The sequence below is a fragment of the Moschus berezovskii genome, chromosome 1, assembly GCF_049115385.1.
Source record: "Moschus berezovskii isolate FMDL1 chromosome 1, NW_MosBer_1.0, whole genome shotgun sequence".
NCBI lineage: Eukaryota > Metazoa > Chordata > Mammalia > Artiodactyla > Moschidae > Moschus > Moschus berezovskii.
The window spans coordinates 38,053,416-38,077,770 of record NC_142460.1 but is presented as its reverse complement, the minus strand read 5'-3'; the positions used below and the strand labels follow the sequence as shown (position 1 = coordinate 38,077,770).

The following is a 24,355-nucleotide window of genomic DNA, read 5'->3' as shown; positions in this document are numbered from 1 at the left end:
GAATCTTATTTTCTGCTTCTGAACTCTTGGGGCAGAGGGAATATTAACAAAATAAGATTCTCACAAAGAATTAAGAAACTTAGATAACCATTCTTAAGTATAGACTTCTTAAACCACTTTTCACTTGGTCAATAATTTAGAGAAAATATACGGACACTTAAAAATAGCCACTAAAGCTAACAGATAGTAAAATATTTATTTTATTTTTGTAAAATTAAAAATAGTAGACAAGCATATGTAGTTACAGTTCCACAGCAGAGCAATAGAAATATATAAATTATTGCAGTTTTAAAAGGAAAATGTAACAGCCAAGTAATGTCTAAATAAACTTTTCTGAAACCAACTTGGTTTTCATCACGGCAGCTTCATTTTCTTTTCTTAAACATCTTAGACAATTTTGTATGAATTTCTGCTCAAATTTAAAGCAAGGTTAACACACACACAAATTGTAAAAGTATGAATAGCATTTAACAGAAGTCACTACTGAACATTTTCTGAAATGCCTCTTTTGGAGGCAGCAGGATGGAAATAAACATTCTATATGTTTGAAAGAAGAAACACATTTACTAAAATTCTTTTTTTGGTGCAGTTGAAGGAAGCTCCAAGTAACACTTTGTGAAGGGAGAGTGGAGGGCAATACTCACTTGCATGATTTTTGAATGTTTTAATTTGGTAAGGTTAAAATTGTGGACTAATTCAACATCACTAAAATGCATTAGTAATCTGGATTCTTTTAAATGGAAAAAGAGTATGAAAAGTGTATGTTACAAACTAGGTGTTAAAGATAGATCTCAGTTTTAGAGACTTGCTATGATATGGTTCATAGCAAGGTGATCAAGTTGCTTAATAGGTTAGGCTACATTATTAATAAGGGAAGTTATGAAAGGATGAAGTGGATGAAAATACCAAGACGCTGGACAGAACCTTGTTATTCCGAGCACAGTACTACAGCTCTTCTCCAAGACACATTTACTTGTGCCAGGGCTTCATTACCTTATTATTTGGTCAATGAACTCTCTCCCATTCCACCACAAATTTCCTCAACAATTATTTCCACCAACCTAAACTTAAAAATGCAACTGAACAATGAAATCAATTATCTTTGTTTTACAGCCACATCTGAACAAAACATACTCGAGTACTAAACTTTTTTATTAAGTACTTTAAAAGTACTCAAACATCTTACTTCGGCATAAAAATAACACTACAAGAACTGTACACTGTACCATTTGAAAATTTTTATGTCACATAACCTAATTTTATGGTCACTAGCCTGAACTGCTTACTGAGCTACACAAATAATTTATTCCTTAAAAGTTCCTACTGAAATTTTGAGCATATACATTTTGTATTACATTTTACAACATTAATAACACTAGCAGATTTCTTCTAAAACAAAATAAAGCCAAAATTTGTAAACATTAACGCATACACATCTATCCCCAAAAAACACACACACACGCAGCAAAAACTGACTGAAAGCAACAGCATAAACACCAAGGTAAAAAAAATATATAAACAAAAAACAACGAACTCTACACCATTTTCAGTGGTAAACAGTATGGAAAGTAAAAAACCCTAGAAATATCAAGATGCCAACAATATATTTTGACTTTATTTCTGAAATCACTTCCCAACATGAACTTATTTAAAAATAATCCTCAAGTGCATATAAAAATGGGCACTCTCTGGTGAAATGAACATATAATTTGAAAAACTAAAAACATTTCTTTGCTCCCAACACTATTAAGAAGATACATAATGGAATGGAACACTATCTGGCTGCCTGCGTGCATCTTCTATTACTGGTCTGGTTTAAAAGTGCATGCCTTTCAAAAGACTAATTTGGACACTAAATACTAGGATCAAAGGATAATAATCGCAAAGTAAACAGATTTTTAGCTTAATTAAAAGGCTGACAGCATTTTAAATCTTTAAAGAGAACAATCTTGTGTTGTCAAAATCACTTTCAACTTTAAACTAATTTTTTAAACTTAATTCAACTTGCCTAATTATGAACTCTAAAGTGAAAAAAATATTAGTCTTATTTCACTCTCCTTATTAAAATGTCAGTAATGGCTGACTGGCAATCTCCTTTTTGCCGTTTTTGAAACTAAAAGTGAGATTTTCTTCTAAACATCCTCAAAAAGTACTAACAACTCTGCCGAAAAATGGCCAAGCATGGTAACCAATATTTGCAGGATTTCATGTTCTCTGAAGGTAGAATTCAACTCTATCCCTTATCCTTACTTTAGCATATAGAATAACTGCATATTCGAGAAAACTAACATAGGAATATAAAATAAGTTTACCAAATATTTGGATAAACTGCTGTGTGATATACTTTTGTCAAAAAATTTTTTAAACTAGAATATCCATCCAAATCAAGTACTAGTGTGAGTACCAGCACCACAGATATTTTTTAAGAGCACCGTGCCTTTGAAGAGCTTACGTATAAATATCTAAATGGAGTAAATCAGAGTCTCCAAATAAGACCTTGGTACCTGTATGATCCCATCTAATTGTGCCAAACTCAGTAGGAAAGCTACATATTTGCCAGAAATAAGCACTTTCTTTGGATAACACTGTTGTATTCAGGACTGTACCATATGCCTGCTGTTCTGGAAACAAGCTACTGCTTCTATCAAAGGCAACACATCCCCAGTTTTTACGACTGTCCCTAAGTGATCTAAATAGAAGCACAAATGTGTGCAAGCAGCACATTGGCTGGTAAAATCCTTAATGAATTATGCCAAAAAAAAGAGTAAAGTCAAATCTGAACATCTGTCCATAACAACGAAACACTGAGATACTTACTGGCATCAGGAAACATCTCTATTCAACTTACAGTTTATAGGGATTTTTGATATTGCACACATTCAATTTAAAGCTTATCAAAACTAAGGCAATTAATTCATTCCCCACTCCTTAGATTTTAAATTCATTTTGGATGACTCAAAGAATCGAGAGAAATGCAAAGCATCTTTCAAAAGCTCCCTCCAAAAAGCAGTTATGTCATATTTCAAAGAAAACAAGGCAAAAATCAGTAACATATCAATTAGTATCCTCCAGCAAATTTAACACATTTTATATTTTAGCATGACAAAAACTTCTTTGCTACTAGATGGAGGTGTTTCTTTGCTTGGTCAATTACTCTTTGTGTTCAAGGCTAAAATCTGACTGACCCAAGCCAGGGCAGGCTGCCAAATTTAAGGCAGAAGTTATTCATATCTTTATGTATGAAACTGCCAAGTTAATGGGCTTTTCTGTTGATGCTTTCATGAAAAGGATCCTGTCTCATAAATACATTCTAAGTACCAGCAGAAAACAGAATTTAGAGCCCATTTTAAATCTGTATTGGTTATAGCATTTACTATACTATATGGTTTGAAAACTTACCCGTTTGAGACAATCTATTTGTTCAGAACTCTTGGAAACATGAGAAGCAACTAACAAGAATATCTTCTTAAAAAGGAGCTTATTTTTTTGAATTAGAGTTTTACTTTTCTGTCACAAGCAATCTTCTCTTTTCCTTTAGATTCTAAAATTTAGAAAATGCTTACTTTGGGCACGACTATCAACGATGTTAACAGAATTTGGAAAGTTGAATTCTTGAACTTTTATCGAGCACAAAAAATGATTTTAATTTTTTTCAAAGACAGGACAACAGTTTCATGGCATATTAAATTTGAAGATAGACACTACATTTGACTTGGAAGTGAGGCTTGACTTAAACTGTTGTCGAAATTCTAACACATCAAAGTCATTATTGAAAGTAATACTGACTAGAATAGGCTTTTACTTCTATAGAGATGAGCTGACATACAAAAACTAGATTAGTATTTTCTTCCTGAACTCATAATTGCTTTTGTTAGAAAAAAATAATCTTTTATTTTCCTGTATACTTGCTTTAAAAAGTTATTAACTCCTCTTTCTAAGAGTTATTAGAAGTCAAAACAGTTCAACTAGATAGATTTCTATTCCAAAATACATTTATCTTTGGAAAACAAGATAACAGCTGTAAAAACATTATTAAGAGAATAAATGCAGTGATGTGAAATATGGGTAACATATTCACACACTAAGTATAACTACAGAGCCATTCAAACACACATTTATAAAGAGAATGAAAAGGTACCTAAAATAGCATTTTTATATATAAAATTTTCATATTAAAATATTGCTCAATAAATAAGAGGTGATATTATGAATTCCATTTCCCTCTTAAATGTTATCTTTAGTAATTTAGACTAATATAAGAACTTTGTTAACCTGTTGTTTTGACAGGTGAATTACATTAAAACATGTTTAATAAAATCACACTGTAACAGTATATTTAAGTAGTCACATGTGGTATAAATTAGGGAGGGCTGTTTAGTAATTACAAGAAAACAGATTCCCCAAATGAATCAAAATGATTAACCCTAGAAGACTAGAGTGTAATGGTCTGCTTTATTTGGCAAAGATGTTGAATATTGCCTTAATCTTTGCAAATTTAATGACCATAAAATAATTGACCATAACTTTCTTTAACTTCTTCAAAGTGAACATGCCCAGCAGACCAAAAAATGGCAGAGCATGGGAAATAAGTGTAAGTTGAGTTCAGTTGTTTATGGGCAGGTGTGACTTCAATCCCGTTCGGCCCATCTGCAGACACGGTAACTTGGAATAGTTCTTGAGAAGCTGTTCGATGGCAACGTGGCGGACGTGGAGCTCTGAGGCTAAAGAATCTTTCTCTTGCACTTGGTGGGCTAACTCTTCAAAAACTTCTGTAAAGATTTAAAGAGTAATTCTATTTTTAATACACAGAAAGCTAATCTATGATTTATATTTCAAGTACTTAAGCTGAAATGAATGCATTGGGCAAGTGTTTGTAATGAAAGTAGTCTGAAACCAAGGAAATGGCTGAGCTTTGAACATCCTAGAAGTTGTACACTTTGCATAGCCAACTGGAATATGGTGTCCTTCTCCATCAAATGAAACTTGTGAGTCCTAAGCAATGACCCAGATGCACAGCAGAGATGGCAGTTACAATCACCTCTGAGATCCTTTCCTCACACGTAATGAACAGGTTCAGTGAATTTCTAATATGATTTATAGACAGTAAAGTGCCTGTTAGTACCCAGGTCTGGAACCTGGTTTTGGAGTCAGACTACCTGAATTTTTGTTCTGATTCTTATGCGTCTCAGGCAAGTAACTTAAATTATGTTTTAATTTCCTCTTATGGAATAACCTCGATAATGAAAGTTAGCACCTCACAGGGTTACTGTGAGGATTAAGTAAGATCATACTTGTAAAGTACTTGTCACAGGATAAGTACTTGATAAATGTAAGTTTATTATTATTTTATTATCCTGAGAGGCTGTGTGGTCAGGAAAGACCACTACCTTTGGAGCTAAGAGGACAGGAATTAGAATCCTTAATCTGTTGCTTACTGAATGCAGGATCTCTGTAAGCAACTAAAGCAATTGTAAGCAACTTAAGGTTTCTGAAGTGCAGTTTCCTCACCTAAATGGGAATTAATTGTAGGGGAAAAAGAAAAAAAGACAATTGGGGAATCTGAACACTGTCAACTGTATTAGCAACCTACTTGAATGATGTTAAACAAATTACTGTTCTTTTTTAAAAAGATGAGGTTGTGATTACCTAAAAAAGAATGTTATCTTTTAGAGAAAATTCTAAACTATTACATTTGTGGACAACAAAACAAAATATTGTCTGGAATTTGTTCCAAAATAATCCATGCTGGAGGTGGGGGTAGGGGAAGGAAAACGAGTGCAAGTGGAAAAGGAAAATTAGCTAGTTGAAATTGGGAAAGAGGGTTTCACTACACTATTCTGACTACTTTTGTGTTTGGAAGAATTAATAATAATTAAAAAAAAAAGAAAAAACAAAAACACGGGGCCAATACCGCCTGCCTTAAAAATCTGCTAAGGAGCACACCTGTGCAGTGCCTGGCACAATAGTAGGTAGTGAAAAAACATGTTAGTAAGAGATTAAGTTGTAGTCTCTGTTTTCACCAGAAAAAAAAGAATCTACTTCACCAGCAGTTCACAGAGAAGACTAAGAAAAATTCTTTTGCTCTGGAAACTCTAAGAGGATCATTTCTAAATTTAAATGCAAATAATGCTAATAAGGGATTTTCTGTATCAAAACTGGCACATGTAAAAAGTACTGACATGAGTCTTTACCCTGTATTTGCTGTTGGAGTACTGCATTCAGCTGCTTTACCTCACCAAGAGTCATCGAATTCACTGAAACATGAAAATACATTCGTTACTACCATGACAACCTGGGAAAATAAGTTATCTACACCATCAACACAACATCCTATTTAAAAAAAGTATCTGCACTTATTTCTGAACATGACATTTAACAGGACCCTAGGATTCATTCATTAACTCCTAAAGTGCTAGGTTTTCAAACTCTGCCCACAATCCACAACCAGTCTCTTTCACAAGCGGTCTATCCCCACCCGAAAGAAAAGGTTCACTGAAAAATTCTTAGCATTAGGTCCAAAGGGCTCTGATATTCCTCATGCTGTTTCAGTTTTTGAAAAGGGCTAGTTACTATCCATTGAGTTGACTTTGCTAAAGCGCCACATGCTTCATGATGGGTAGCTTGAAAAAGACTAACATACTATGGAAACAGTTTGAAAATCAATTTATCTAGCTAAATGTTGTTAAATCGCTAAGTTGTGTCCGACTCTTTTGTGACCCGATAGACTGCAACCCACCAGGTTCCTCTGTCCATGGAATTCTCCAGCCAAGAATAATGGAGTAGGTTGCCATTTCCTACTCTAGGGGATCTTCCCACCTGAGGAACTGAACCTTCGTCTCCTGAATTGGCAGGAGACTCTTCACCACTGAGCCACTGGGGGAGCACCATCTACATATACAGTTATAGATAACTCAGATGTAGAATAAAGGAATTATATAAAAATATACCCAAGGGCCCTTCTAGCCCTAAGATCACTTGATTCTAAGTTAATTAAAATTAACTCCACTCCTGTGCGTTTTTGAAGAAACAGATGCAGACTGAATGAGTCACTTTTCCCAGGGGCACACATTACCTTTGGCCTTTGGTAAAATGTCAGATTTCTGCTTTTGAAATACCAGCCCCAATTAGTCTCGTAGGGATGAGCAACATGACAGTGTGTGTTTGTCAATGGTGGAGGCCCTACTTCTAAACTATACGAACCCTGAACTTTCTAATTCCCAATCTGTTGATTCCATCCTGTGAATAATTTAAAATGGCAAAACAAACGATGGGACTGCAGAATTCCAGTGGTTTTAGGACATACTAAGGAATATTCCAAAGAAATGATGACATTTTTGCTAGGGTGAACCTGTCATTTAAATGCTAAATTAACCAAATCTGTAATTCCACAGCAAAATTCTTGACACATCACATATATAAAATGTTAAAAAAATAAAAAGAACCAACCCCCTTTCCCCTATACTTACATTCCTCTCTGCTGTAATGTGGATGCTGGGTCTGGACATGAGTCCCTGGACCAGAGACTGTCTTTTCCTTTTCCTGTTCCCGGTTGTGACTGTGAGGCCACAGCACACGACTGTGGCACAGAGTGGTACCCGAGTCTTGTAACACAGCAAGCCCAAAGTCCGTGCTCCCCCGCTGTTCCAGCGTTCGCTGCGTATAGTCTGAGAGGCCGCCCGCATTTCCTTCTACCCACTTTGCAGAGTACTTTGGTACCTGAGAGTCAAACTGTGGGAGTAACTTTTTATCTGGCTTATGCCTGAAGTTAAACAGGTGATGCTGGGGGTTTTTAGAACATTCGGAGTCTGAATCCAGATCCTTATTTTGTGCATATTGTACAATCCAATTTATCTTCTTACTCAAAATGGTTTTAACTTCTTCATAAGTACTTTTTGAAAGCTTAGATCGAGGACAATCCTGGTTTGCAATCAAATGATATTTTTCAAAGCAGTCTTTATGGCCCCTTAACGATTTGGTGTGCAAGAGATCAGATTTTGGTATTCCTAAAGAAAAAAAAGAAGACTTGACACAATTTTGTTTACTACAAGCTGCATTAAAAAATACAAATCTTAGTAAAATATCGAGTCACCAATTAATTTGCAAATTAGTGGAAAAATGCTAGAGAATATTAGTATTAATAATGTACATGTATATATTACAATAACAATATAGCCTAATAATTTATGCTTCAGTTTAACTATATATTCAATAAATTCTGAATAGCAGAAATATTAAATTCTTATGAATAGCAAAGCCTTTCTTAAGGACTTAGTGATTCAATTTCAACCTCAGTCCAGAAACATGTTATTGCATAATATTAAAAAATACCACTGAACCAGCAATTTATATTTACAGAATCTTGACCTGTACATTACAAAGCTTTCTTCACTAGCTCTCTTGAAGTTATACATTTGTAAAAAATTTGTTATAGGTTTACTAAGAAATGCTTCACAATTTTTTCCCTAACAAAAAATGTAGTAAATCATGATTTAAAATTAATAGTTATATCTTTACTGGGGAAAGATAAACCAGAATCAGAAAAATATACATTAATAAAAGCCTCAAAAAGTCAATGAACTGTTTCGATTTTTTCAAGTAAGAAAATAAAAACATCTAAAAGTTTTCACATGTTTTAATACTTACTAAAACTTTATCAAGATAATTTTATCTCTAGAAGAAATGCACTACACACAATTCTTATTCACAGAGCAACAAATTCAATCCACCAAGATACAACAGCCAATGTAATTATTCAACTCCCAAATGTTCATTACATACCACAAATCATGGAAAATATTACACATTTACATTTCCAGCTTCTTAGAGCTCAAGTATGTTATCTCTATTGTTTTTTAAAAGAGAATACATTTTCAAATATACAACATACTTTGAAATATAGAATACATTGATACATTTTTGTAAGCTCAAAACACTGAAAATAAAACAGCAGTGCTTTTATATTGAAGGTGAACATGGCATGTGGAAAATTAATGCCTGCAAGAATTAAGCAGTCTAAATTGCTTAGCTTTGAAAACAGGAAGTTGAGAGCCACTCAGGTGTTAGCTTAAAAAAGTTTTAACTGACTCATCAGAAAAAATTACATTCTGTATTCATCCCTTGTTTTAAAAGCTGAAGTTGTAATAATTTTATTCACTGACTTGCGAACTCTGGCTAATACTAAGATAGTGATGTATTTGTATTTTAACAGTATTAAATCAGGTGCAAAATACTCACAAATACTAACTTGTTCTAAAACAACATCACATCAGCCAATGGTGGGTCCTGCCAAAACCAGTACTAACTAGGCTGTCAGTTCCCTCACAAGTAAGCTATGGGGGTACCCCTCTTAAATGGGAAGAGTCTAATCAAGCTGAGGTGCCTCGCCAGCTACACTCAACTATCTCAGTCTTGTTTCTCCCACTGAGTGCAAACACCAGCTCAGAACAGTGCATACACGTTTTGGTGCCTGTGCTGCAACTGTGTGTGCATATTTTTCCAGTTATTGTCTGGTTAGGTCAAATTTCCTGCAAAATTAAAGGAGTCAAGCACAAAACTTCAAAGCTCTATGTGACAACACTGTGTATGCCTTTGAAACCTGGTAAGCTAACGTAAAAAGGAAGTGCACAAATCTTGATTAGAATAAAAATATTAAAAGTACTTTATAACATTATGTATGTTTTAATATCATAAATAAGACAAAAAGGTAGTTAGTATCAAATACAGATAAAATAAGAAATACCTCCATTCAGCTGTTTGATTCTAATACTGACTGCTAGGCAGAGAGAACCTGAAGCTCGCTATTTTACTAACTTCGGGAAATTCTTTAAAGAGCTTTCTTCCTCTCTTGGGGCTCACTGCCAGCAGACAGCTGGCCAATCCCTGAAACCGCAAATGTCTCATTCTCACTCTGTCCACTGTGACGGCACCAGTCTATGCAGCAACAAAATCCAAACGCTGTCAATTATAGTTCTCCTGTACTGTATATGAGAGGAAATCCTTCTGTGTATAAAAAGGATCTAAACTACGCTATGTGCGTTTGTGCTAAGTTGCTTCAGTCGTGTCTGCCTCTTTGTCACCCCAAGGACCATAGCCTCTCAGGCTACTCTGTCCATGGGATTCTTCAGGCAAGAATACAAGAGTGGGTTGCCATGCTCTCCTCCTGGGGATCTTCCTGACCCAGGGATCGAACCCATGTCTCTTACGTCTCCTGCATTGGCAGGTGGGTTCTTTACCACTGGTGCCACCTGGGAAGCCAAAAGAAAGTCATTATTCTTTGCTGCTAGTTTTTTTTTGGTTTTAAAAAATTTATTTGGAATGTTCATAAATTGTATTAAAGACAAAAATATGAAACAACAAATTTCCTGATGTGCCCCAGAACTTTAATAAGTCAATATAATAAATGTTTATTTGAAGAATAATGTGGGCTTTTAAAGTTAATGATTTTTTTAATCCAATCTTTCTTCTTAGTAATTTATGTAGTATAACCTTTTGTTCTTCAGAAATAATTTTTTCTTTTAACTTTTACTTAAATCCCCACCCAAATGAATGTTTGGAGCCCCGTAAAAACACAATTATATGCATACTGGTAATCAGCTGAGATGAAAAGCAAGTCAGAGAACAACAATATTCAATTTACTGTGAAAATATGTAAATGTAAATTTCAGATTCAGACATTCAGGTGAAAAATCCCCTATAAAAGACAAAAAAAAAAAAAGTCATGACAGGAAGAGTTCTGAACGTGGGAATATTTCTACTTAGATGTCTCATGTGCTTATTCACTCGGTCATGTGACTCTGTGATCTCATGGACTGGAGCCCGCCAGGCTCCTCTGTCCATGGACTTCTCCAGGCAAGAATACTGGAGGGGGCTGCCATGCCCCGAGAGGTCCCATTTGCTCCTTACACTCACCCTGCCTCTTCCTCCATTCTTACACCCACACCCAATCCTCCTCCCGAGTCTGGCACACCCAACTGCTCAAGGAAGAAACCTGGGTGTCCTCTTTGACAGTTCCTCCTTGCGCCCCAACCCAGATGTTTTACTGTCCATCTTAATAGACTTCTTCCCCCTAAAATCTAGCATATTAAATCTTCCGTCACTCCATTACCACTCCCACTACATTATCTGGGTCTTCATCACCATCCCCCCTCTAGTTCTTCCTTCCTCTAAGAAGACTTTTCTAACCAGTTACATCTGAGCTAATGGCACCAGGTTTTAAAATTGCTTTTTCACTGGCCTTTATCTCCTGCTGGAGGTAAATTCTGTGAGAAAGAGTACCATCTGTTTTATGTACATCCTTATTATCATAGTGCCTGGCACATAGACAATACTCAAGAAAAAGTCATTACATGAATAAAGAAAAATTAAAATTGTATTTAAAAAGCAAACCTAAAACTTATTACCAATTATTATTTGAGGTCTACTGCAATGAAATTTTGCCCATCCGCAAGGTAACTAGGCTGTGCAGCTTTGCAGGCTCTCAGAAGTTAACTGGTCTTCCCAGGTGGCACAGTGGTAAAGAATTCGCCTGCAAATGCAGGAGACCCAAGTTCAATTCCTGGGTTGGGAAGATCCCCTGGAGGAGGAAATGGCAACCTGCTCCAGTATTCTTGCCTGGGAAATCCCATGGACAGAGAAGCCTGGTGAGTTATAGTCCATGGGGTTACAAAGAGTTGGATATAACTGAGCGAACACACACACACAGAAGTTAATTAAAGACATCTTCCAGTGAAGTTACTCCTACGTTTGATTTAATAAGACATTAATCTCAAGAATTGATGAGTGGCACTGATATATAGAGATGCATTCCAGTGGCATCATTCAATCTGCCAAATAAAATCAGGAACTCCTACTCGATTACTTATTTTTATTATAAATATACATACTGTGAATATACAAAGCTGTTTTATGTAAACTGTAGCTCATTCATCTAGATCTGTACCTATACCTTTTTTAGCTCACTAAAAATTTAAAACCTGAATCAGTTTTAAAGTTTAATTTGAAAATACTTGTCTTGTAAACATAGTTTAAAATACCCAATTCAGAAAATTTAATATATTGACACTTCATACACTTTTTTACTAGAAAAGAATGAGTAGCCCACTCAATTTGTATCAACAATATATGTGTCATTTTATAAATTCCTGAAGTGATTTTATTTTTTCCACCTCATCAGTTTGAATTAATATAAGAGAAACAACCACTGCTATTATCAGAGATCCCAGTGAGTTTTCCGATTGACTTTATACATTTTAATTGCATTTACAAGTGTTAACAGCTCTGAGCACTAATTTGTTTCTTCAGCAGCTTTTCAAAGGGAATGAATCTAAATGCAATTAAATGAGTTGGTACTTTTCAGAAACTGAGTTACAAGTAATTTCCAAACCAGTTCCACAAAAACTTTACTACAACTTCCTAATAAAATTTCTGAGGACCAATATAATTGATAGCCTAAGTATTAGGAAAACTTTAAAACATATCACACAAATGGCTATGTAACTTTGGGTCTTGAGTTCCTGATTAGTAGAGAACCAAGACCTTACTTGGTAACCATAATTGCCAATATTTTGGAAATTTCTTTAGGTGGACATTTCTGTATGAACAGTGAATGGTATTTTAAAAAACTAAGCTGTTTCTAGTCAATAGTTTTCTTTATAACGTCTTTCCCCACTTTCATTTCTGATTTTGTTATACCATTCTCACATACTTTGAAAACCCTCCCACTAACCCATCTGCCATGCTATCTCCATTTCTATTCTTTAAATTCCTTTCTAGGATCAATTTGCTGTAAGAAAACTTGGTTAAAGCCATAAAAGGGCAAAAGCCACTCAAATGTAGATCTTCTCGTTTGCTTATCATTGTCGCCCTTTTAAAATAAAGATGTTTCCACGCATGTATTTAATATGCTTATTGCAGTAACAGTTTGTCCTCTCACAAGATGATACCCCAAATGGCACTAAAAAACAGCCACAGAACCCCAAACACTTAAGTTCTACGACATGTCCCATCACCCTCTGCTTTTCCCTTTTAGCCTCTTGAAGATCTTATTTATGATTTGGTGGTAATTAGATAAGCAAAGCAATATTTTCCTGCTGGTTCCCCAGCTGGTCCTATCAAACAGTACCATCTCTCAGCTGAGTACACTGATGTGACATCCTTTATTTTCACAGGTTCTCGAACCGTATCATCTGACTGCCATATGCATATTTACTCTCTGTCAATTAAAGTCTTCCTTCTGAATGTGACTGCTATATTTCATTTCTCAGTCAAAGGACTGGCTCCATATAATTTGTTATTCCACAGGTTGAGCAAATATAATACAACTGTTGGATTTAAGCTGTAATACCTGTTACCATATCAGCAGGGGACTGGAAAGCTCTAAGGGAGGAAGCATTTCAACTTTTACTACAACCTCAAAAAAAAAAAAAAAAAATTAGAGAACTGGCAGTATTGGTTTTCCAAACGGTGGGTTTGTGTGTTCTTTCTTAATTTTAAAGTAAGGCAAGATAATTTAGTTATGATTCAAGTTTCAGGTTAAGTCTGTGAAGAAATTTTAAGCATACTGCCTCCAGACACAACCAACGTTTGTGCAACAATTCACAGTACTGCTTCAAAATCTTTTTTTCTGGAGGCTCACATTTTCCCAGCATAAAGAATTTTCCAAGAGTTAAGGTGTTTTCTTTTTGTGATGATCTTATCCTGGCTGCTAGGAATGGGAGAACAAGCACCTACATGTTTATGTGTTGCCCATACTAAGCCATGTTTCAGTTCAGTTCAGTTCAGTCACTCAGTCGTGTCCGACTCTCTGCAACCCCATGAATCACATCACGCCAGGCCTCCCTGTCCATCACCAATTCCCGGAGTTCACTCAAACTCATATGTACATCTGTGTTGTTCAGTCATGTCTGACTATTTGCGACCCCATGAACTGCAGCATGCCAGGCTTCCGTGTCTTTCATTATCTCCTTGCTTAAACTCAAGTCCACTGAGTCAGTGATGCCATCCAACCATCTCTCCTCTTGCCCTCAAATCTTTTCCAGCATCAAGGTCTTTTCCAGTGAGTCAGCTCTTCACATCAGGTGGCCAAAGTACTGGAGCTTCATTCTTCCAATGAATATTCAGGACTGCTTTCCCTTGAGGATTGACTGGTTTGATCTCTTTTCAGTCCAAGGGACTCTCGAGAGTGTTCTCCAGCACCGCAATTTGAAAGCATCAATTCTTCGGCGCTCAGCTTTCTTTATGGTTCAACTCTCACATCCATACATGACTACTGGAAAAATCATAGCTTTAACTATATAGACCTTTGTCGGCAAAGTGATGTCTCTGGTTTTTAACACTCTGTCTAGGTTTGTCATCGCTTTTCTTCCAAGGAGCAAGTGTCTTTAATTCACGGTGGCAGTCACTGTCCGCAGTGATTGTACAGCCCAAGAAAATAACGTCTGTCACTGTTTCCACTTTTTCAGTAAGTGTTAATTGTAAAGATGGGAGCAAACAGCTAAACTCTATTGAACTAAGAAGGAAAGGAAGGAGCTGTTATGCCTTTGTTTCTGAGGACCAGGTTCCCATTTCTGAAAAAAGGAGTAGAGGAAAAGCTGGGACTTCCCTGATGGTTCAGATGGTAAAGAATCTGCCTGCAATGCAGGAGACCCAGGTTTGATCCCTGGGTCAGGAAGACTCCCTGGAAAAGGGAATGGCTACCCAATCCAGTATTCTTGTCTGGAGAATTCCATGGACAGAGGAACCTGGCGGGCTACATACAGTCCATGGGGTCGCAGAGTCAGATATGACTGAGTGACTAACACTTTTCACTTTTCTGGAAGTAGAGGTGGCATATCCACAGCCTGAAGTCTGGATCCATACTGTAGCAAGTTCTGTTTAGCCTATAAATGTTTTTAAAAAATTTAGATTCACTTACAGTTTTCGATTTCTTGGTTTCCCTTAAAAACAAAATCAGAAGATCTGGCAGCAAATGGCTAGTAATGAGAAGCAGCTACTGCCTGAAAATTGGGCAAGTGCTCTTCAGCAGTCCTTATCTTTCCCTTCAGGAATGTGCAGGTACTTGTGACTTATCCAGTGGCAAGCACAGCCATGCTGGTTAGTGTCTCTCACACTACACTGAGACTCTGTAATGACGTAGGTCTGGATTGCTTCTGCGTAGGTAATGGCTGTCCCAGAAATGGTTTGACACTCCAAGTGACCAGGCTCCTCTGCATTTGATGATCAAGCAGCAGCCAGGCCATGATTCAAGAAGAGTGATCACCTTTAGATCTACTGCCAGTCACAGGAATACAGTGGGAGGACGCTCAGACTGTCTACACTCTTACTAGTGAAGGGCAGACTGGCCTGAAGGTGGGAAGGTGAGGATGAACAGTTGGGGCACCTACTTCCTTGAATCCGCAACAGGACAGGCTTCTACCTCTTGAAATCAGTTCTCCTCTGTGCCTCAGTGGGTTCTGTGGTTGACGGTGCTCCATTCCCCTCCCCCTCACATCACTTAAGAGTCTGTCATGTTCAAATACCCAACATACTGTTTAAAGGAATAGGGAACTGCTTATCACTGCATTGGAAACAGATGGAATTATTGGAAACTGTACTAAGCCAATACACAGATGGGCTCAGCAACTTGCTTTTCCAAATTTTGAGAATCATTGCCTTAAAGAAAGATAGACCAACAGGTGGTCTGTGGACAGTATATTTCAGTTTAGGAGATGTTTATGCCAAAGGTTTTGTGTGTGCGAAGAGCAGTTAGTCAAAGCAGCTTAATCCAATAAATGAATTATAAGGGCAAATTTCAATCAGCAAAGAGTTCAGAAGGTTGATGTTAAAAGATAAACCTCAACCTTAAATAACCAAGGAAGCCACAGTAGAACTGAATTCTTGTAATGATGGATGTATAAATGGCAAATAATTTATCAAAAAGAAAACCTTTCTTAGTGAATTTTACTTTTTCATCATAACAGTTGGGAAACTGGAGAAACACACCTACATAACAACTGTTTATTACTAACTGGGTACAAAAAATAACAATCTACACTCAACTCTGCTCTCAAATTTAGTTACCTATTTCAATGAGAAAGGTTCAACAGAACTCTCTGCGATAGTGGGCGTGTCCCCATTCTGTGCTATATACAGTATGACGGCCACTAGGTTCACGTGGCGACCAAGCACGCAAAATGGAGCGAGCATGACCAAGGAACTAAGGTCTTACTTTTAACTTTAATTAACTTAAATTTAAATCACTACATTGTGGCTAGGTTACCAAATTGGACAGGGTAGCTTGTCTACAGATAATTGATAAAGTACAAGGGTATTTGGAAAAAGAATACAAATGGAAGTTATCTATCTTTAGGATACTAAGCTCACAGTAGCACAGAATATAAAAAGCTAAAACTGATTTTCTAGCACATTAAAAATACTGTTTAGATTATAATTGTTAGTGACACAAAGAATTAAAAGTTATAAAAACTTGTAGTAAATAACCCCGTTGACCTAAGTAAACCCTCTACTTATTCCATTTTTCCCCAAAATAGACAAAGTTAAAAAGATACACATTACTTAAACAAAAGGTAAGTCTAGAAAAAAGGCATTCATAATAACATGGATGAACAAGGATAAACCATTATGACAAAGGAAATTTATGGGTTCAAAAGTAAGAAATGTGATAGCTCTGTGAACTCTGCCCTTTATCTCCTGAACTGCTGTTCTGCCTAGTTAAGGTTTTGCCTTATTTTCTTACAAATAAGAAAAACAAAAGCTGTCCTGGAGCTATTTATAAAACATCTGTTTTGTATCTCAACTTCTTTGCATATATCTGATCATTATTCCTGAAATTCAAGTTGACTATTCCTTATATAATGCTTTACAGCAGTATCTAATAGACATTTACTAGCAAGTGAATTTGAAGTAATTTATAATTCAATTACTACTATAGGTAATAAATGGTTAAAATTAAAACTGATGGGAAACAATCACTACAACTCACCAACCATTTGATTAAACAAACTAAAGATTTTTCAAAAAGGCAATAACTGATGAATCATACTGAAAAATGTTAAAAAAGAAAGATTGTGACTATGTACTATAATTAAATCACAGCATTTCTAGAGTAAAAGAAACTTTGATTTACAGAAAGGGTTTGGAGAGCTAGTGTCCAATAAAATCGTTCCATGATGAAACAAAGTTCTAAAAATTACAGTTCAATGCAGTGCAACCTTTTTTATCCATTGATTTAAGACGTTTCTGATAAATTAAAAGACCAGTTATAAATGGTATAGGTAGCCTGATTTCATTTTTAAACACAACTTACCATGCATACATGCATACTCTACTGCAGAAAATAATTTATAAAACACCAAAAATATTAAGAGATTATTGGTAGATATGTGGGATTATACATCTTAAAATTCTTCCTGCTTCCTGTATTTTTTCTGTAACAGTTTGCTTTTTCAATGAAAATAAAAAGATAAAAAGAGAAATTTCATTTCAATGAGAGAAAGAAAATCTTTCATCATTTAAATAGTGAAAATTTAAAACATTTTTAAAAAAGCCTATAAAGAAATATTTTGGTTTGGGAAAGAAAACAGTGTGTCTCAGTGCAAGACAAATTAGGTTTTAAGGTATATACTGTATGTTCCAATGAACTAAGTAAAACAAAAAAGTTATAATACTGGAATGCTAAAAGATACACAGTCCTAAAATATCCCAATATTCTGAATATTTTTAAGGTTGAAAATTTCCTTAGGCTAACAATGTATCTAGCAAAGGATAACCTTCAAATCAAAGATTCCCCTCCTTCGAAGTCAGATTATAACCACTGCAGTTTTATCTGGAACTCCTTGTTGGAGACCCAAAGACTGCAAAGGAACTGAGGGAAAAAGACACTGACGTATGAATATAATTCGTATTGATGAAAGAAACTGGGGAAAGGATTAGCTGGGCAGTTGCTTTGGTTGTTGCTGTTTAATTGCTCAGTCTTGTCCAAGCCTTTGTGACCCTATGGACAACAGCCGGCCAGGCTCCTCTGTCCAGGGCATTTCCCAGGCAAGAATACTGGAGTGGGTTACCATTTTCTTCTCCAGGGGATCTTCCCAGGGACTGAACCCATGTCTTCTGCTTGGCAGGCAGATTCTTTTACCACTGAGGCAGCCGGGCAGCTGCTACATAAGGGAAATTATGGTGGCTAGGGCAGAAAAATCTACTGAAAACAAAATCATAAAAAGGTAAACTCAAGGGACTTCCCCAGTGGTCCACGGGCTAAGACTCTGCACTCCCAATGCAGGGAGCTCAGGTTCTACCCCTGGTCAGGAAACTAGATCCCACATGTTGCATGAAGCGACTAACAAGACCCAGTGCAGCCAAAACTGAGGATAAAGTCAGACTTCAGTGTATGTAGAACACTGAATTATTTTGGCAATGGAAGAGTTGTTCAATACACAAATGAGTCAGAATTATCTTTTCAGGAGACTTTCATCTTTTCAGATGACATGAAAACAAAACACTTCTATATTTCAATTTAAATCAACATGAACAGTTGCACCACATGCTGCTGATATATTTACCAAAGAGCTCCTACACTTACTATCTTTTTGTGATCCTTGAAGTGGCCCTGTGAACACTGGCAACAGTGTAATTTATCATCTCTATTTAATATCAATACACATTAGGCAGTTGCATACTAGGAGGAAGGCAAAGTCAGTGGTGTTTAAGACACAGGGAACTAAATAAACAAAGTATGGAAGTGAGAAAGAAATGGAAGAAACTAGACGAAGGGAGAGACAGTGGGCATGGATGACTGGCTTGTAGAGTGCCTTTGAAGAGGTAATGAAGGTAGCCAGTTAAACAGATACCTGGTCATGAAATGTCTCATGTGTCATGTTAGGGAGTTAACACAGTCTAACCAGAAGAAAATGGTAAGGAATCAGTGAGGAGTTCTAAGGAAATTAATGGCATATCAGATTAGCACTTTAAAAGACCCTTCTGGTGATACTGAGAGAACTAGGGGTGTGGGGTAGTGATGGGGAAGGGGGTCAAGCCTATAAACTGACTAAGCGGGTCTTGAGGTGGTACTGTAAGAAGGAATAAAGGCATACAGCTTGAAATGCAGAGCTTAGTTAAGATTTCAGCCACAACCCACCACCTCAACTGCACAACTTTACATGGAAAGTCCTGAAGAAACTGGAATTTTCATTCCAGTTTCATTCCCCTTCATTCGCAGGGCAGTTTTTCAAAGTTTGGTCTTGAGACCACCTGCGTAAGAGTCAGCTGAGATTCCTGTTAAAATGCATATTCTGGAACTCAACTGTAGATCCACTGATACACAATCTCTGGGGTTTTGGGCCTGGAATTCCATGTGAACCAAAGATGAAGGAAACAAAAACGCATGTGTATATGAAAATAAGGAGAAAAATTTAGTCTGAGAAACTTAAATTCAAGATACCTGTGTTGTTCAGTCACTCGGTCATTTCTGACTCTTTGCTATCCCATGAACTGCAACATGCCAGGCTTCCCTGTCCTTCACTATCTCCTGGAGTTTGCTCAAACTCATGTCCATTGAGTCAGTGATGCCATCCAACCATCTCATCCTCTGTCGCCCCCTTCTCTATCTGCTCTCTGTCTTTTCCAGCATCAGGATCTTTACCAGTGAGTTGGCTCTTTGCATCAGGAGGCCAAAGCATTGGAGCTTTAGCTTTGTCAGTCTTTCCAATGAATATTCAAGGCTGATTTCCTTTAGGATTGACTGGCTGGATCTCCTTGATGAACAAGGGACTCTCAAGAATCTTCTCCAACACCACAGTTCAAAAGCATAAGTTCTTCAGCACTCAGCTTTCTTTATAGTTCAACTCTCACATCCATACATGACTACTGGAAAAACCATAGCTTTGACTATATGGACCTTTGTAGGCAAAGTAACGTCTCTGCTTTTTAATACGCTATCTCGGTCTCTCATTGCTTTTCTGCCAAGGAGCAAGTGTCTTCTAGGGTCTAAGACATCTGTAGACTGTCTCAATGGAGAAGCCCAGAAGGTGGTTGGATAAATAGGTCTGCCATTTAAAAGAAAATTGGCCTATGATATGTTTATGGAGTTCCATTAGCTTACAAAGGTACGGCTGAAGCTCATGCAGTGAAAGAGATAGTGAAATATGAGAAGAAAAGAAAAACAAGGATAGAATTCAATGAAACAGCAGTATTTCAGGGATCTGCAATAGGTAATGAACTAAAGAAAAAGAAGAGGGCAGAAATAAGAGGCCAGAGCTATTTTAACAGAGAACCCAGGGAGCTGAGCGTTTCAAAAGAGGGAAATGTTAAATGTCAGATTTTGAAAATGGTAAGGACATGAAACTATTTATTGTGTTGACAGCTAGGAAGTCACTGGTGAAAGCAAAAGAGGAGGCCAATTACAGGGGCATTGAAGAGGAAGTGGGGAGGAGGACAGAGGAGGCACTGAATGGACACTGCTCTTGCGAGAACTACAGCTTAACGGACAGAGAAGAAAGCTTTCTCCCTTGATTATTTTTCTTATAAATATGGGAGACAGGAGCATTTCTGCCATTCTAATCATCTTTTCGGTCAATCTGTCAGGTTACGGAGAAGATAACTGTTAAGTATGCAAGATGATGTGTCAGTATACAATCAAACAAACGAAGGCAAGAATAAACGAAGAGTGGGTGGCAGAAAAGAGAGACAGGGTGCAAGAAACATGAAATGAGATTATGCTTTAATTAGTCTCGACTGAGAGCTGTGATATTTTAATTTCCTTCCTCAGATACTTATGACTGATATTTAATTTGGTTAGTAAATACACTGGTAATCAAAAACTAAGTTTTCTTAAGAACTGTCTTAGACATTACATAGGAATTATTATACTGTATTTGTTCTACTTTGTAGTATAAATACAGCCAAAATGTTGACTGACATTGAACTGAACTTGATTGTTGACATACTGAAATTATTCCAACGAGTCAAAGTAACATGGTCAAGGTTATGCAGGATACTTTAATACCACCAGACTTCCTCTATGTGTGAACTCTGCTTTCACAACAGACTAGCAATTATCATTCGCTAAATTCATGGCAGATATTATTTCACCAGCTATCGTGAGTTTTAGATATTGAAGATGTCAGTCAAGTGTATTTGAATAGCACTCTGGTGGTTGGAATGCGCTTTTACTATTAAATTTAATCTCCATTTCATGTAGGAAATGAACACTAAGTGTAAATTTAATATACTGGCGACTGAATTTATTCTTCATAAAAGGCAAGTGACTCCATATTGCCTTCTAATATACCATATAACTTATTCCTGTTAACTGTATTATCCTTACTACCAAACAATTGCTGGCACACAGCAGTTGCTTAATTAATATTTACTGAATGAATGTGTATAAAAATCTCTATGAACATAGCTTTGACTCTGAGATTCAGATTTTCATGGGTGCCACAAACCATTATTTTGCCTTGGTGTTACACAGTTGAGAGAGTAATGCCAAAAAGCTAACTGAAATAGATACACTAGTTTAAAATTATTTGTAAACAGACACTGTTTTCCCTTATTACGAACTATAAATCCAAGGCTCGGTGTTTAATGGGCTTATTCCCCTTATCAAAATCCTAATAGATGGTGTGCCAAACTGGATTAGAATGATTTAAATTCATTCTAACTAGAACTATAAAAGTGACAGCATTTTGATAATTCTGCAATGTTACTTAGCCACTTGGATTTCAATTACTTGTTACATTTTCCATGTTAACACCTTATTTGAAATTCACAATTAGTGTTTCTATTCTTTACAAGGTAGAAATTAAATTTAAGATGCTGCAAAAGTATCTTTGAACATCTAAAGTGCTATATAAAGTTATGCTTCTTACCACCTGCTTCTTCTCTTTCTAGGAAGTATTCCAGGCTCACCTATCAAAGGAGATAGCGTGCAATTCCAGGACTGGTGCTGATAATTTCCCTTTAGTTCGTACTGCCTGCCTCCACTTACTCAGAACCTATTCCCTCTTGAGAGGAAGACTAATCAGGCTAAGTATGTTAGCCTCTGTCACTTGAATGGCTGGAAGGATGGAGAGCAGTGTCAGAACACTGCCTCATGATGAGCTGACACCCGTATGATTCCGTAGCAAACGTCAGTCCACAGCTCAGCCTCCTTGTGTCTTCTGGGCAGCAAGGCTGTCATTTGTGTGTCTCTTCTTCCCAGTCCTTCTCTCTTCTCTGATGATCTAATCTATACGCTGTGAAGACTACATTTTCTTGACAGACTATTTAGATTACAACCAAATGGAGACTGTATCATCCTACTCTCTTAGGTCATGAAAATGTCTACTTTTGGATATTCCACCAAATGTGTACTAATTAAACAGCATCACAAGTAGAAATAGCTTTTAAAAAAGAAAGCACTCCTTGGGACCCAAATTTTGTTCCTGGCTTGAACAATCACATTGGTGTAATTCACCTGTAACTTTGTGTAGAAGTTATTTAGTATCTCTGAGATTTCTTAAGAGTTCATTGGAAGCAGAAATGATTTAGGCACTTGGACTTTTGGGATCAGGTTTGGACTTCCAAGCTGTGTGATTCTAGATTAGCTTCCCAGACTCTCTCCTTACGGCCCTCATTTATCAAATGGGGATAAACTGGCACCTATCTCACATAGCTGTATTAAGAATGAAATAATGCATGTGAAACACAGAATAGCTGATAAATACCTATTATTCAGATAAGTCACTTACCTAAAAGTGTAAATCCCTTAAGTATTTGACAGTTGGACTAGCTTCTCCCAAGTAGAGTCATTATTTCATCTCTTCCTGAGTAGAGAAATTTACCTCTTTGTCTTCTTTCTTCACAGGCAGTATTATTTTGTATGCAACAGGAAAATTATTTCTGGGCAGCTGATTTCTCTTTATCAGCTTTCTAGTAACAGTTATTATAAAATTATTTCAATCCTGAAAAGTGTATCCCTTTCCTGAGAATAGATAATTTTGACCTAACAACTAGATTTCCAATCTAGATTTAATTTATTTCTGGATAACTCATAAAACATTTCTTTTCATCTCTGCCAACACACTGGGTGGAAATGAATTATGAATCTGAATCAGAATCTCATTTTTATCTATTGTAACAAATTCTTTATTTATAATAATGATGCTTCTATTAATAAGACACGCTGGGTAGTATACTGTTTGTTTTCAACTTTAAATCACTGATTTAAAGAGCATACTTTTATCACAGACTTAACAAGCACTCTAGATCATCAAACACCTTGAAGGGGTCATCACCATGAGCATACACCACTCTGCGGAGGTGTTCAGAATAATAAGATTTGCAGCATGTAAATGAATGTAGAAACTCCCACTCTAAGCATAGTCCTGTTTAGGACTCCTTGCTCTGTGGAGAAAAAATACTGTTTTCTATCCTCTTGACTGCAAAAAAAAATAACTGGATATCATTGTTAATATTATTTGCTACATTTTTCTTTTGAATATAATACAAAGTTCTATTAGTAACAGTCACAAAACTTTTAGGAGACTCTAGAAAGATCTCAGACAATTCTGTGGAAGGGCAGAAAAATAGCAGAAGAGTTTCACTGTGGGCAAGATTAAGGGAAAAACAGAAAAAAAAGACAGTCTTCTACATTCTCCTTTAGGCTAATTCACTCATCAATCAAATATTTCAAATACTCATTCATAACTTCTGGCCAATCCTCATGCTACTGCTAATTATTGATGCTTTTGAACTGTGGTGTTGGAGAAGACTCTTGAGAGTCCCTTGTACCGCAAGGAGATCCAACCAGTCCATTCTAAGGGAGATCGATCCTGGGTGTTCATTGGAAGGACTGATGCTAAAGCTGAAACTGCAATACTTTGGCCACCTCATGCGACGAGTTGACTCACTGGAAAAGACTATGATGCTGGGAAAGGTTGGGGGCGGGAGGAGAGGGGGACGACTGAGAATGAGATGGCTGGATGGCATCACCGACTCTGTGGACATGAGTTTGAGTAAACTCCGGAAGTTGGTGATGGACAGGGAGGCCTGGCGTGCTGTGATTCATGGGGTCGCGGAGAGTCGGACACGACTGAGCAACTGAACTGAACTGAACTGAAATAAAGGAGGCTCAAACTCAAGTCCTTACGGAGCTAGAAATGGAGGAGGGGGAGCACAAAGAAACAAACCAATAGTTACAGGAACAAATTATAGCAAGTGCCATGAAGAAAAGAATGCTATGAGGAAAAGAACATGGGGGTTGACAGTGGTGCTGGGGGGCAGGGAAGGCTGCTTTGAGAAGTATTAATAATTTTTAAAAAATTAGGGCAGGCAGGTTTTTGCTGTGGCACCACCTCTCAAGTATTTCAGCCAGGCATGTATG

General features: G+C 36.7%; 1 protein-coding gene across 4 annotated transcripts in view; it reads right to left on the bottom strand.

Annotated features, from left to right (window-relative positions):
- Positions 1-349: 349 nt before the first annotated feature.
- The window catches only part of C1H21orf91 (chromosome 1 C21orf91 homolog), a 33,257-nt gene continuing 9,251 nt past the window's right edge, over positions 350-24,355 (bottom strand). For all 4 annotated transcript variants that reach the window (XM_055421947.2, XM_055421936.2, XM_055421929.2 and 1 more), the window contains exons 3-5: positions 7,467-8,003; positions 6,192-6,254; positions 350-4,769 (exon numbers count right to left, since the gene is read on the bottom strand). In XM_055421947.2, the coding sequence (XP_055277922.2) occupies positions 4,603-4,769; positions 6,192-6,254; positions 7,467-8,003 (767 nt within the window). In that variant the 3' untranslated portion in view covers positions 350-4,602. The remainder of the gene's footprint in view (positions 4,770-6,191; positions 6,255-7,466; positions 8,004-24,355) is intronic.